The 15,668-nt window shown below is 32.0% G+C and overlaps 1 protein-coding gene across 4 annotated transcripts in view; it reads left to right on the top strand.

The window, feature by feature from the left end:
• Positions 1 to 15,668, top strand: part of SPAG16 (sperm associated antigen 16) — a 968,000-nt gene that overhangs the window by 19,619 nt on the left and 932,713 nt on the right. For 3 of the 4 annotated variants that reach the window (XM_027589886.2, XM_027589888.1, XM_027589889.1), the window contains exon 5: positions 616 to 753. The exons of the other annotated variant lie outside the window; for it this stretch is intronic. In XM_027589886.2, the coding sequence (XP_027445687.1) occupies positions 616 to 753 (138 nt within the window). The remainder of the gene's footprint in view (positions 1 to 615; positions 754 to 15,668) is intronic. 4 annotated transcript variants of the gene reach the window in all.

Genomic DNA, 15,668 nt, shown 5'->3' on the forward strand with positions numbered 1-15,668 from the left:
TTACCACTCTCTCCCTTCCTCCAGCTCCAGATACTCCAGATATATAGGATTTTTGCTTTTAATTGTACATGTCATACACTTCCTCTTTTCCGGGTCTTTACATTTACTTTTCTCTTAACCAAGAATGCTCCTCTCCTTCATGTCCCCATGACTTGGTTCCTTATTTCTTTCATTTCTCTGCTCAAATAGCACTTTGCCAGTCATACTTTCTGTGCTCAGCCTATATAAAATAGCACAAATGCCCCCATCACTCTTCACTTCGGTCTCCCCCTCTGATCCTGCTTTATTTTACTTCATAGAACATAGTCACTCTCCACACTAGAATGGACGGGGACTTGGGCTGTTTTGTTAATTTTACTAGTGTCTAGATTAGTGCCTGGAACATACGAGATGTTTGGTTATATTTTATGTACCATGATGATATTAGTACCTAGCAATGATTTTTTTTTAATTTTAAATATATATTATGAATTTTGACATTTTAATTTACAAAAGTAACACCACAACTTCATTTCTATAAATATCCCCTAGGACTTAAGTTTTTGAATTGTACATAAATTAAGCCAATTTAGTAGAAAGAAACAACATTAAGCCTTTTGTTTGATTTTACCCTAGGTATGAGTTAATACAGAAGGGAGTAATTGAACTTAGAGATATTGGGAATGTTCCAGATGTCTACACGCAGAATATGCTTTTAGAAAATGAGAACAAAAATTTGAAGAAAGACTTGAAACACTACAAACAGGCAGCTGAGTATGTTACTTTTTAAATGACTTTTTTTTTCTTTTGGACTAAATAGAAGAGTTGAATGAAGCTAACTGTGGTTAATGTACCAGAGCTTTAATTCTGAATTGAATTGTATTTAAATTCTAGTTGGAAAGAATGTGAAAGGCTTCGGTAGCAAATTAATTGAACAGATGATCAGAACTCTCACAATTGCAACGCACCAGGAAAAGTGGAATGAGGGGAGTTGTATAGGAGATGGTTAATTTGTTATGTAACACTCACTTTCTTCTGGTTTTGATAATCTTTTCATGGTTTGTGGAAATCTTCCCCTATGAGGATAAGCTAATTTCTGAAATAATAATAAAATTATAGAAGACAGAGGAAGGGAGGAGCTAGTGTATTCCTAGTTAGAGGAATTTTGGTGTTTGAAAATTCCCCATAGGAAACTGTTATTTCATCATCTCCTAGCATGAATTCATGCATAGAAGAGAAACTTAACAGAAGCCTAATCTTTCTTTCTGAAATTAATGGAAGACGTAGTTTTTGGCAAACAAATTTAGATAAACACTGTTATTCTTGCATAGACAAATATGTGAATGTGTTGACTAGGGATGAGTCTACTCATCTAAGACAATGTTAGATGGAAAATCAATGCTTAGATATGGAGTAGAGAAAGTTCATGCTTTGTTCATTATTTTTTATTAAACATACTTAAAGAGTGGTTTTTTTCTGTTAAAGAATCATATTAAGACAAAAAATTAGCTAAGCAGAACTACCATACAAGAACATAATATTTTTGAGGTCTTTGTAAAAACGTTTAATGTAAAGAAACAGGACTTTGTATTGCAAAGTGAAGGAAAATTTAAAAACTCCTACTTTTAAAAGGTGGTGGTAAATAAAAGATAATTTGTAAGATCATTTATTCACTTATTACTCAGAAATGTTTTTGCAAATTATACAAGTTTCATATTATCTATGGGTGTACTGTTTGACATTTTACATTTTAGAAAGAAGTGTATGATGATCCATGGAATGATAAGTTACTAGACCCAGCATTCTCTCTATTCTCAGTTCATTTCTCAGAAGTGGTTTGCACCATTGGCCCTGATGCTCACTGTGATATTGTATAGACACCTAATGGATGCACTGGGAATTTGACACAGCAAATTTTTCAGAGTGCTGTCTGGCATACTGTTTCAGTTCCTGATCTTCTTTGAATTATTGCTTGAGTTTGCTAATTTTCTTTTGAATAGATAGAGCCTCTTTTTGCAATGAGTTTTGCCATACTGACATTAAATAATCATTGTTGATTACTGGTTGTTTATTGAATATTATATTTAATAACTAATCAAAATCATATAAACTATTACCTATGCAAATTATTATCCCATAATTAAAACAGATATCACTGAAATGAAATCTGATTCTTTGTGTTTACTAAACTATCAGATTACTAAATGTATATAAAGTTTACTATATTAAAATACAGTTTTAGTTTCAAAAGTTATGGTTATTATGTCTTAAATATATCTTATTTGATATAATTAAATTTTAACAGATTAGAAAAGGAAAATATTTATTTGCTTTAATCTCCTTGACATGGAAAATTTGAAGGAAAGATGCTTGACCCTTAGTAGGTACCTACTATTTATATCATTAAATGAATATTAAGCACATCGGGCTCTCATGACACCTTTGGTGAAACATATCTCTAGATTCTGTTGGATACATTTTCGAAAATGAAGAATGAAGTTTTGTAAAATACTACCAAAACTACTTTTGTCATGCTATAAGTTTGCCCTACACTGTAATGTTTTATCGCACAGGTTTTTCAGTTTGACTTTTGAAGATATTTTTCAAATAGGGATTAGTAATAAACATGGGATTCCTTTTATAGAATTTACCATAAGGTTTTCCTTTTCGGGATTAAGACTGTTTCTTCAAGCAAGATAAGTGTAGATGTTAAGTACTTTTCTAACAATAACCAATATTTAGTATGTAAAAAGAGTGAGGTTTACAGATATGTTATATATTGTCCTGATTATACTGGTAGCATTTAATGATGTAGCTAGAAAAATCAGAGAAATCATATAGCTATAAGCTTAATATTTATCTAGAGAAGAGAATTGCCATGGAAAGAGTACTGAACTTAAGGTTCAAATACCTAGCTTCCAATATTCTGCTACTTATCAACTCAGTTTTCTTATTGTTAAACTGGGAGTAATTATACACACTATTAACTCCTAGGGAGTGATGTGATAATTAAATAAGACAATCTATATTAAAGAGCTGTGTAAATCACAAAGTGCTTTGAAAATGTCAGCTATTATTATCAATATCTCTAAAGGCTGTCATCCTTGGATTTTTTTTAGTCATCACATCATTAATATTTTCGAAATTCAGCAATGATGAAGCATAAAGGAAGACATGAAAAGGGAAATATTTCACTCTAAATTTCATTTGAATTGCTATAATTAAAAAAAATGGTCCTTTTCTCTTTTGTAAGCAATGCCTATTTTAGAACAGAGGTTTTCCTTATCTTGCTACAAGTGTTGATTATCTTATCTAAAATATAGTTTCATGTATGATATATGTATGCATGTATGGTATGGATGTTAACCATACTTATTGTGTTCGTTTTGCACTATATATGAATGTTGAGTCATTATGTACTTGAAACTGGTACAACATTGTAAGTAAATTATACCTTGATAAAAAAGAAAGTTTTAGAAATAAATGTTTGGAAAATTTCCTTATACATAGATGATTTAAGGGAAAGAATGTACTATTAAAAAGTGTTTATAGTTACTTTGAATGTAAAAGTATATACTAGATACTGGAGAGGAATAATATAGGTAGTAGTTTGATAATCTTTTTTTTTTCTAAAGTGTATTAATTAAAAAATGTTTATATACTGTTGAATATGCAGATTTTAAGTGTACAGTTCAATCTGTTTTGATTAACATATATACCCATGTAGTCACTAAGCCAAATCAAATATATAGAACATTTCCATCACCCCAGAAAGTTTTCCTGTACCTGTTTCCTTAGGCAATTATTGTTGTGATTTCTATCACCATATATTGGTTTAACTCAGTCTTGAAGTTCTTTTGAAAGGAATCATACAATATGTACTCTTTTCTGTCTGCCTTCTTTCACTTAAGATTTTTGAGATTCATCCATAGTTTTGGTATATCCATAGTTCATTTTTTTATTATTGAATAGTATTGCATTATGTGAATATACCACAATTTGTCTATTCATATTTCTTTTGATGGAAATTCGGGTTGTGTCAAGTTTCTGCTTAATATATGATACAATTATGACATTCGTGTGTAAGACTTTTTATAGACACATAATTTCATTTCCCTTGGGTCATGGGGTAGTTCCATAAAAACTGCCAAACTGTTTTCCAGAATGGTTTCCAAGGTTGATAAACAGTTACAGAATATAACTGTACTTTTATAATAAAATGCAGACCATTTGTCATTTTATTTATCTATTTTTTATTGTACATACATTGGAATACTCAATTTTACTTATTTTTTATTCTTTTTAATACTCAATTTTAAAATTAAGGTCATAGTAGATAAACATGTGAAAATCCATTTTTGGAAACTTTTGACCAATTATGCAATCAATTAAGTTCCCATAAAAATTTATTTCTGAATTACACATTTGTTTGTAATTTGGTCATTGTGACCACTTCAGACACGTTAAAGAATAGGCAAAACATCCAATGCACTTACAAAATTACTACTGTATACTTAAATGTATTTTGAAACTCAACATCCTGAATTTAATTCACTTTCTCATTTTCTTGACCTCTGCTTCAATAATTCTTATATTTAGAATTACTCCTGTTTTTGATATTCCCCAATGGTTTCCTAATGTTATTTTTTATTAAGTTTTTATTTTAATTCCAGTATAGTTAATGTACAGTGTTATATTAATTTCGGGTGTATAATATTGTGATTCAACAGTTCTATAAACCATAACTCAGTGTTCGTCATGATAAGTGTACTCTTAATCTTCTTCACCTATTTACTCATTCACCCACCCCCCTGCCTTCTGATATGCTTTATTTTAAATGAGTTTCCTCAGTTAAAGTAATTATTATTATTTTTCAACAAGAACATTTTTTACTTGAAGCATACTTCAGAATACATGGTTCTAAGAATATATATGTGTGTATATATATATATATAAAACATTCCTTCAAGAAAAATAGAATACACATTTTCTTCAAGTACACATGTAAAAAGAGACATAACGAATAACACAAATTTAAGAAGACTGAAATAATGCCAAGTATATTTTCCAACCACAATGGTACAAAGCTAAAGATCAACAATAAAACAAAATCTACAATGTTAAGTATTAAATATTTAATATGTAAAGATTAAACACCCTACTGCACAAGCAGTGGGCCAAATAAGAAAACAAATGGTACATCAAAATATGTCTCAAAACAAAAAAAAAACACAATATTCCAAAACCTATGGGATGCAACAAAAGCAGATGTTAGAGTGAAATTTATGCTATAAATGCTTGTATTAAGAGAAAAAGTTCAAATTAACAACATTACACACAAGGAACTAGAAAAAGATGATACTTAGCTGAAATTTAGTAGAGGAAGGAAATAACAAGGAAAAAATCAGAAATAAAATAGAGTCCAGAATAAACAATAACATAACATTGAAAGTAATGACCAGTTCTTCCAAAAAAATAAATAAAATTGGCAATGCTTTAACATTAACTAAGAAAAAAAAAAAAAAGAGAAGACTCAAAAACCAAAATGAGAAAAGGAAGAGAAAACAATACAACAGATAACCACAGAAATATATTATGTGGTAACAGATTGCTATGAACAATTATATGATAACAAATCAGATAACTTAGGAAAAAACCCAGATAATTTCTAAAAATGCAAAAACTATCATGATTGAATCATGAATCTTGGATCCAAGAAATAGGAAATCTTAGACCAATAACAAGAATGAAAATTGAATTAGGAATAAAAAATCTCCCAGCACAGAAATGTCCAAGACCCCATAGTTTCCATTGGTGAATTCTACCAAACATTAAAAAAAAAAAATGGCAATCTTTATCAAAATCTTAAAAATAATGGAATAGAGGCCAGTACTATCCTGATACTATCCTGATACCAAAGCAAGATAAAACCAATATAAGAACAAAAAAGTCTAGTTTGTCCAATATAAATATTGCTACTCCAGCTTTCTTCTGACATCCATTTGCATGATAAATGTTTCTCCACACCCTCACTTTCAATCTGCAGGTGTCTTTAGGTACAAGAACATAGGGAAAAGTATTTATTTTCTCAAATGAGCTTTAATTCATGGCTCTGGATTGCTACCTACCTAATTTTTTAAATAATTTTTATTTGAGTATAGTTGACACACACTGTTGTATTATTTTCATGTGTGCAACATAGTGATTCAACTTTTATGCTGTGCTCACCACAAATGTGGCTATCATCTGTCACCATACATCACTATTACAGTATCATTGACTGTACTCCCTATGTTGTGCCTTTTATTCCTATGACTTATTCATTCCATAACTGGAAGTCTGTATCTCCCACTTGCACCCATTTTGTCCATCCACCCCACCGCCCTTACCTCTGGCAACCATCAATTTGTTCTCTGTATTTATAGGTCTAATTCTGATTCTTTCTTTATTACTTTGTTTTGTGTTTTAGATTCCACATATAAGTGACATCCTATGGTGTTTGTCTTTCTCTGAGCAATTTATTTCACTTGGCAGAATACCCTTCAGGTCCATCCATGCTGTTCCAGCTCATCCTTTCTTATGACTGTGTAATATTCCTCTGTGTGTGTGTGTGTGTGTGTGTGTGTGTGTGTGTGTGTGTGTGTGTGTGTGTGTGTGTGAGTGAGACATCTTCCTTATCCATTCATCTGTTGCTGGACACTTAAGTTGCTTCCATATCGTGGCTATTGTAAATAATGCTGCAGTAAACTAGGGGTGTGTTTATCTTTTTGAATTAGTGTTTTCATTTTCTTTGGGTAAATACTCAGTAGTGGAATTAGTGGATCATGTGGTATTTCAATTTTTTATTTTTTTGAGATTCCTCCATACTGTTTTCCACAGTGGTTGTACCAATTTACATTTCTCCCAATAGTGTATGAGGGTTGTTTTTTTTCTACATCCTTGCCAACACTTATTATTTCTTTTGTTTTTCATATTGCTTTCTTTCACACCTGCTTTCTGACAGGTGTAAGATGATATCTCATTGTGATTTTGATATGCGTTTACCTGATGATTAGTGATGTAGAGCATCTTTTCACATGTCCATTCGTATGTCTTCTTGGAAAAAAAGTCTATTCAGGTTCTCTGCTATTTTTAGACTGGCGTTGAGTTGTATAAGTTCTTCATATATTTTGGATATTAACCCCCTATTGGATATATCATTTGCAAATATCTTCTCTAATTCAGTAGATTGCCTTTTTGTTTTGTTGATGGTTTCCTTCACTGTGCAAAAGCTTTTTATTTTGATGTAGTGTTAATAGTTTTTTTTTAAGATTTTATTTATTTGAGAGAGAGAGAGAGTGAGCATGAGTGGGGGAGGGGGCAGAGAGAGAGGGAGAGGGAGAAACAGACTCCTTGCTGAGCCGGGAGTCAATGCAGGGCTCCATCTCAGGACCACAAGATCATGACCTGAGTAGAAGGCAGATGCTTAACCGACTGAACCACCCAGGCACCCCTCAATAGTTTATTTTGATATAGTCCCAATTGTCATTTGAAATGGAGAGATCTAGAATTTAAGCAACCTGCTACACATTTACAGAGTTGGTTGAATGAAGACTAGAAGGCATCACTTGGGGTTATCATCTTTTACAGTTAAGACATTGTTTCATAAACCTTATTTTATTGGGTAGTTGACATGCCACAATATTCACCTCAGTCTGAGGTCCACAAAAGCTACTATGAGTTTCATTAATTAAGAACTTGTTTGCTTGATCTTGTTTTGTATCTTGACCTAGTGCTTTATGTCTTCCCGTAATGTAGACATTGAAAATATTCTCATTTGGATGGTTTACTCCTAAAAGCCTCATTGTACTTGTACATTAACATCCTGCAGTCTGGCTTCCACCCCACCTATTCTGCTCAATTGTGCATCCTATTCCACTCAATTATACATCTTATTTCATTCCTTTTTTCCTTCAGCTTCTGTGACAGCATGCTGTTCTACCTCTTCTTCTAACTCATTGACGAGCTTTTTTTTTTCTTACCTCTGCACTGTTAACACTCTCTAAGGCTGTGCTGTCCAATAAGATAGCCACTAACTATATGTGGATGTTGACAGATATAACATGTGATGGCAAACTCGAGGAAGAAAAGTAACATGGTAAAGGAGACAGAGATAAATGGGGTGCAGTTTTATATAGGGTGGTGAGGGAAGTCCTGTCTGATATCTGAAGGAACTGAGGGAGGCCATGTATAAACTTGGGAAAAGGGAATTCCAGGCAGAGGTAAAAGGAAGTAGCAGAGCCCATGGTGGGCACAGCTTGGCTTGTTAGGGGGCCAGTAAGGAGACCATAGTGACTGGAACCAGGGGATAAGTGGTAGAGCCCTTTGTTAGAACTTTGTTTTTTTTCCTCTGAGTGGGATGTGAGGCTAATGGATAATTTTGAAGAGAAGCCTAATGTGAGCTTGTTTTTGTTGGAAAACAGACTAGATTGAGGGACATGATGGAAATATGGAATACGTTATATCCTGCTTAACTTTCTTGTAGGTTGACTTATCTGGTTACAGCATAATAATGAAGTCAAACAAACTTTTTATGGAACAGTTAGGTTCTTGAAAGGCCAAAATTTGCTGTTATCAAACTCAGCATTACTAACCCCAGTCAAACTTTAATTTAGAACAGATATTGATATCAGGTATTATGGAGAGAGCAACACAATTACATGATACCCTACCCTTTACTAGATATAATAATATAATTATCACTCAGTTTCCTCCTATGTAAGTGGGATGGTATTATCTGTCCTTGAGGGGAATCATTTTAAAGTGTTTAGCCAATGTCTGTCACATGGTGAGTGCTCAATAAAGATTAAACCAGTATTCTGTATTATAGCACCCTTTTTTCCTTTCATAACAGTCACTAGTTTATGGTTATATAAGTTTATATTTTATTTCCTTATTAATATTCTCTATACTCCTGTGAACTTGATGAAGGCAACAATTGTGCTTGACTTACCCATCATAGGATAATGAACATAATACCTGATATACAATATATGTTAAGTAGGTAGAATAGCATCATCATCATTATCTTTGTCAACCTTATTATTAGCAATAGCAGCAACACTGAATAAACATCAAAAGTAGTATTTTTTCCAGAAGACATGTACATAGCAATTTATTATTTACATATATTAACCTAATTCTGAAAAAAATCAAGGATTTAGAAATGATCACATGGGCCTATCAGTTTTAACATCTTTCTGCCATTCTTAATTCATCTCTACCCCACCCACATCCTACTCTACATCTACTTAGTATAATGCATTATTTTTTATAGTTCTTTTTTTGAGTTATAATTTACATAAATTGAGATGTCCAAGTCTTAGCTACATAGTTTTGACAAACAGATAAAGTCTTGTCACTTCCATACCCATCTTAATGTAGAACATTTCTGTCTATCCAGAAATTTCCATGTCCCTTCTTAGGTATCCCTGCCCCTGCAATCAGTGTTCTGATATATCAGTGTTCTGATATTTGATCAGTTTACCTGTTCAAGAGCTTCATAAATGGAATCACAGAATGTATGTTTCTTTGTGTTTGACATTTTACATTCAGCATAAACTTTGTAAAATATATCTGTGATTTTTGAATTTATCAGTAATTTGTTCCTCTTTATTGCTATGTAGTCTTCCGTTGTATAGTGTATGTCACATTTTGTTTATTATTTTTCTATTGGATTATTTTCAACTGTGGTACCTAATGAATAATACTGCTATGAAGATTTGTGTACAAGTCTTCTTGTGGGAATGTGCCTTCTTTCTTTTGGTTAAAAACTTAGGAGTAGAATTACTGGACCAAAGGGTAAGTGTGTATTTACAAGAAATTGACAGTCCATTTTCCAACATTTCGTTGGGTCATTTTACATTCTCAGTATCAGTCTATGAGAGTTCTAGTTGTTCTACATTGTAACCATCATTGAGTATTGTTAGTGGTTTTCATTTTAGCCATTTTAGTAATCGTATAGTAGCAGCTTGTTGTGGTTTTGATATGTATTTTCTAATACCTAATGATATTGAACATGTTTGTGTGTGTGTGTGTGTGTGTGTGTGTACTTAGTGATTGTTCATCTCTCTTACTTTCTGTGTAAGTCCTCCCCTTTTTTGGTTGGATTGTTTGTCTGATTGTAAGAGTTCTTTACATATTATGGATATAAATCTTTTGTCAGAACATTGTGAATATTTTCTCCCAGTTATAGCTTCACACTTAAGTTTCTTTATGGTGTCTTTGGGTGAGCAGAAATATTAAATTTTGATGAAGTCTAATTTATTTTTTTAATAGTATTGCTTTTGATATTTTGTCTGAGATACTATTGCCTACTCCGAGGTCTCAGAGATATTAGTCTATGTTCTCTTCTAAAACCTTTAAAGATTAAGAATTTTTATTTCAGCCTATAACTATCATTCATTTTTGTATATAGTGTAAGGTAGGAGCTAAAGATTAATTTTCTTCTCTAAAGGAATATCCAATTGTTCTAGCACCATTCTTAAACAAATTTCATCCATCATTGAATTTCTTTGGAATTTTTATTGAAAATCATTTGACTCTATAATTGTGGGTCTGTTTCTAGACTCTATTTTGTTCCATTAATCTGTTTGTCTTTATTCTAGTACCACACTCTTGATTACTGTAGCTTTAGGTAATTTCTTGAAGTCAGGTAGCATTAGTCCTATAGCTTTGTTGTTCTTTAAAGATAGTTTGGCTCTTCTGGGTCCTTTGTATTTCCATATAAATTTTAGAGTCACTTTGTCAATTTCTATAGAAAGGTGGGGGTTTGAAATTGAATTGAATTTATAACATGACTTGGGAAGAATGTGTGTGGTGTGTGTGTGTGTGTGTGTGTGTGTGTGTGTGTACACCTATATTTACATATACATATATATTTTTAAGGATGTATTCATAAATTTTAGTCTTCTATGGTATATCCCTCCATTTATTTAGATTATCCTTAACTTAATACTGTATATTTATGAAGGAGTTTGAAATTTATGCCTTTGCATCTAATTATCTAATGTATATATTTTGTTGTTATTTTGTGAGCTCTGTATAATGGGAGTATCTTGTGCTCAACATAACCCCAGGGCCTACCTCTGACAAGTAGGAGGGGCTTAAGTGAATGTGTGCTATTAACATTTTGGCTTTTTAGTTAAGCTTTTAATATTTTTTAGAGTAATTAATTGATAATTTTGCCCCTTTTATACCATTCCTTTGGAGTAGGCATCATTTTCCCTTCATAATGGAATTTTTAACAGCTTTCCATAAAGTTAAGTCTTGCCTCATTTAGAGTATTGCTGTCCTTTGCTGGGCTTCTACATAAAAGAAATATGATGCAGACCAGAAAAGTTTTATTGAGTGTACTGAAGGTTTGACAGAAAATAAAAACTGACTAGGATTGCTAATTAGAAGATTAAAATGTACCATTTTAAAAATAATGAAATACTTTTTTTAAATCTTCTGCCAGAAAATATGGACATAAAGAAAATTAAAAAGCAATTAATATTGAGGAAAAATTAGGTGCTTTACTAAGCAGCCCTAAACTTCACTTACAAAATTCACTTCTACAGAAGGTCAAAGAGTATCCAGCTTTTCCAGAGACCCATTTAATTTAATGACTTTCAGAAACAAACACTGTGGAAATAGAGATAATAATGAGGCCTATAAAATTTTATGGTTTAGTGTTTAGGTAATTGCTTGTTAAATTAAGAAGGTATTTTTTTCTGGACATGGGTATACCCCTTTCTTTTTTGGTTAAGTATATAATGAAAGTTTTCCTCGAATATGATAGAACCCATTGTGGCTATCCAACAATTATTCAAGTATTAATATTAGTGAGTTAAATGAATTCATTTATAACCAGTTGAAAACAATGAAATAATTGGTTATTATGTAATACTGTTACCAGAAGTTACTTTGATTTTTGTTTGTGCATGAGAAAAATACATGACAAAGATGGCCTACTTTGGTGCAAATAAACAAGAAAATGTTTGTATGCTTCCTTTTAACAAATTATAATAAAATAACCCAATAAATCTATAATTAAGTGGTCACTTAAAATACTTAGTTAAAACTTTCCAGTTAACAAAATTGTATTACTGGGGGCATTCATTTAAAAATAATTTTTAAGAGCACACTATTAAATCAGATTCATAATTTGAAACATGGAGTTTTTGGGACAGTGCTTTTATAATATGATAAAAATAGGAGTATTTTAATATTTCATACTTTAATTGTAGATTTTGGTATGTTGGTTTCCTGAAGTGGGGAAATTAGTCATTCTGCTATCTCATTAAGAAAAAGCAGTAAGAAGTATGTTCTTTATGATAAATCTAAATAGAATGCTTCATTGAATAACTTTTACTTCATTGTGCTTAAATAGAATTTCTGGTGTCTTAGTAGAAGATTTATTTTTAAATCACAAAGGTGCTGTATTAATCAGAAAATATTGTATAGTTTAAAATATTAATTGCTTATAAGAATATTATAAATTTTATTTTTAGTGCAATTTTTATTTTCTTTTTATTAAGCAGATGGGCAGCAGGAAGGTCGTAACAGAAGCATCACCATGAAATGAATCTAAATTGTTTTACTGAGTAGACTTCATTTGTGCAAATAGAAAGCAAGTCCCTGAAAACCAATTTAATGGTCAGAAAACTTTAAGGTCTAATACTTCAATCAATTCCTATGCTTTCTTTCCTGGGATAAATACAAATAGGCCTATAAATGTATATTTAAAAAGGGAGCTGATGCAATGCTGCACATTTGTAGTTCTGCTTAAGAAACTTTTTATTTTTCTAAGTTTTTTTTTATCTATTATGGGTTTACATTTCAGATAAGAGAAATGAAACATTAGCTCATTTATATAACTCATCAAGCTGTTGAAAGTAAGACAGCTTTAGTAGACTCAAAACAGATGTTCATAAAAGTTTAAATCTTTTATAAAGTTTTACAGTGTTACTAATAAGCATGTATCCTGATATTTTTTGTCCATTAGAGGATATTTATCTACTGGCATGCCCCCTATTTTAGGTAAATAAATCAAGCTGTTGGGGAAATTGAATATATTTGTTCTGCTATACTAATTAGTAATAGTGATGTGATGATAACAGTAACATTTATTATTTTTATGTACAAGAAGATATGTAAACCACTTTACAAATGAATGAGAATTCCTGTGGTATTCTTGTGTTTTCACAACAAAATATCAACTCAGCCTTTTATCTTCTTAAATCACTCTACTTAAACTCTGTCCTCCCTCTTAACTCACTATTCATTAGGCAAATGGTGGCAGAGGGATTCCCTCATTTTTCATCTATCTTCATTCACACTGAGGATTAAAACTTGGACAGAATACATTGTTTGTTCATCTCCTAATTGACATATTCCTCAGATGATTTTTCAAGACTGAATATTTCAGTCAAGCATTTCTTGTACATTCAAAGTCGTTGGCATGGAAATGAAGTTGAGGGTTAGATGGTGGTAGTAGCCTGTGAGGCCTGTGACACATTGTTTATTTACTTGTGATAAAAACTACAACTTTGGCAGTAAAATAAAGAACATGTTCAGAAAAAGGTCATGTTAAAAAATGGGGGAGGTTTGAGGATTTGAGGAGAAGGGAAGAAAGAAACTTGGAAGAATGGATGAGACACTTTTACCATACGCCACATGGGACTTGATCTTGCAGAAGTCTCACTGATCATAATATGCCCCATCAGGGGCCTGAAAACCTAACCTCATCCCGCTTTTTTAGCAGCATTCCAGTCTCTGCTCCTCAGGGATTGCTTTGACATAGCTCTTCATGCAGAAATATGTATTTTTTGCACTTATTTTATGTGAATCTGTATTTTGAAATTCTGTGATACCTCTGATTTATTCCACTGTGACCTCTTATGAGATGTAAGCACCTGAATTCAGTGCACCCATTTTTCAGAACATGGGAATCTCAATGCAGTAGCACTTTGTCAGTTAACTAAGACTGTGACATAGCTACTTTTTCATTATAATTATATTTTACATTATTATATTGAAACTAACATATATTGAAACTAACAATTCCTATTAATTTTTTACTGACTAGGCTTAGAAAGAATACCCTTGTTTGCTTTCTATCAGGGGTTTGTGGAAGGTATATCCAGTTGAAGAATGCTTCTCTGTTACAACACTGATACTAAAGAACCTTTCTCATCAAGTTACCAATTATTCTACTAATATGATCTACAGGTGGTACATATTTCTCATATGCATTACCAGAATAAAATCTGGGTTTCCCAGAACATATATGCTTTCTTTTTCACAATTATCAGAACTAAGTAACCCAATACATTGTCTTTTAACCATATATTCAAGCAAATTCAGAATTAAATTTTGTAAGTCTTTTCCTTTATTTGTAATTATTTTGAATTATCCTGTTTTAAATATGCATTTCAATTTTGTAAACAAATTCTTTTTGAAAGTAGATGGATTATACATTATTTTGGCAACATATATTTAATTTCCTTTTACTTAAATGGTGTGTGAATGAATATTTTTGAGCTATAGGTGGTGTCCCATTCATTTCCCAACCCCATATGCACTACGTTGCTTAGAATCCTTCAATGTGAATTAGAATGGAATCTTTGTTTTTTTAAATTATCTTTAGAATTGTTCAATACTGGATTTGAACTGATTACTTTTTTTCAGAAAGGAATAAGGAATGATTTTTAAAAAGTTTTTATTTAAATTCCAGTCAGGTAACATACAATGTAATATTAGTTTTCAGGTATACAATATAGTGATTCAGCACTTCCATACAACATCCAGTGCTCATCACCACAAACACACTCCTTAATTCCCCTCACCTATTTAACCCATCCCCTCACCCACCTCCTGTCTGGTAACCATCTGTTTGATTTCTATAGTTAAGAATCTCTCTTTTTTCCCCCCCTTTGCTTCTTTGTCTTATTTCTTAGATTCAACATATGAGTGAAATCATATGGTATTTTGCCTTTGTCTGACTATGTCACCTAGCATAATATTCTCTAGCTCCATCCATGTTGTTGCAAATGGCAAGATTTCCTTTTGTTTTTAGGGCTGAGTAATATTCCATCACATGTATGTACACCACATCGTCTATATCCATTCATCAATAAACGGATGTTTGGGCTGTTTCTATAATTTGACTATTGTAGATAATGCTGCTATAAACATCACGGCGCATGTATCCCTTTAAATTAGTGTTTTCATATTCTTTGGGTAAATACCTAATAGTGCAATTGATGAGTTGTAGGGTAGTTCTGTTTTTAACTTTTTGAGGAACCTCCGTATTGTTTTACAGAGTGGCTTCATCATTTTACATTCCCACCATCAGTACAAGAGGGTTCCCCTTTCTCCATATCCTTGCCAACAACTGTTGTTTCTTATGTTGTTGATTTTAGCCATTCTGACAGGTGTGAGGTGATATCTCATTGTAGTTTTGATTCACATTGCCCTGATGATCAGTGATGTTGAGCATCTTTTCTTGTGTCTGTTGGCCATCTGTGTGTCTTCTTTGGAAAAATGTCTATTCATGTCTTCTGCCCAAATTCTAACTGGATTATTTGTTCCTTAGGTGTTGAGTTGTATAAGTTCTCTATATATTTTGGATACTAACCATTTATCAGATATGTCACTTGCAAATA

This window comes from Zalophus californianus, chromosome 3 (genome assembly GCF_009762305.2).
Source record: "Zalophus californianus isolate mZalCal1 chromosome 3, mZalCal1.pri.v2, whole genome shotgun sequence".
NCBI classification, from domain to species: domain Eukaryota; kingdom Metazoa; phylum Chordata; class Mammalia; order Carnivora; family Otariidae; genus Zalophus; species Zalophus californianus.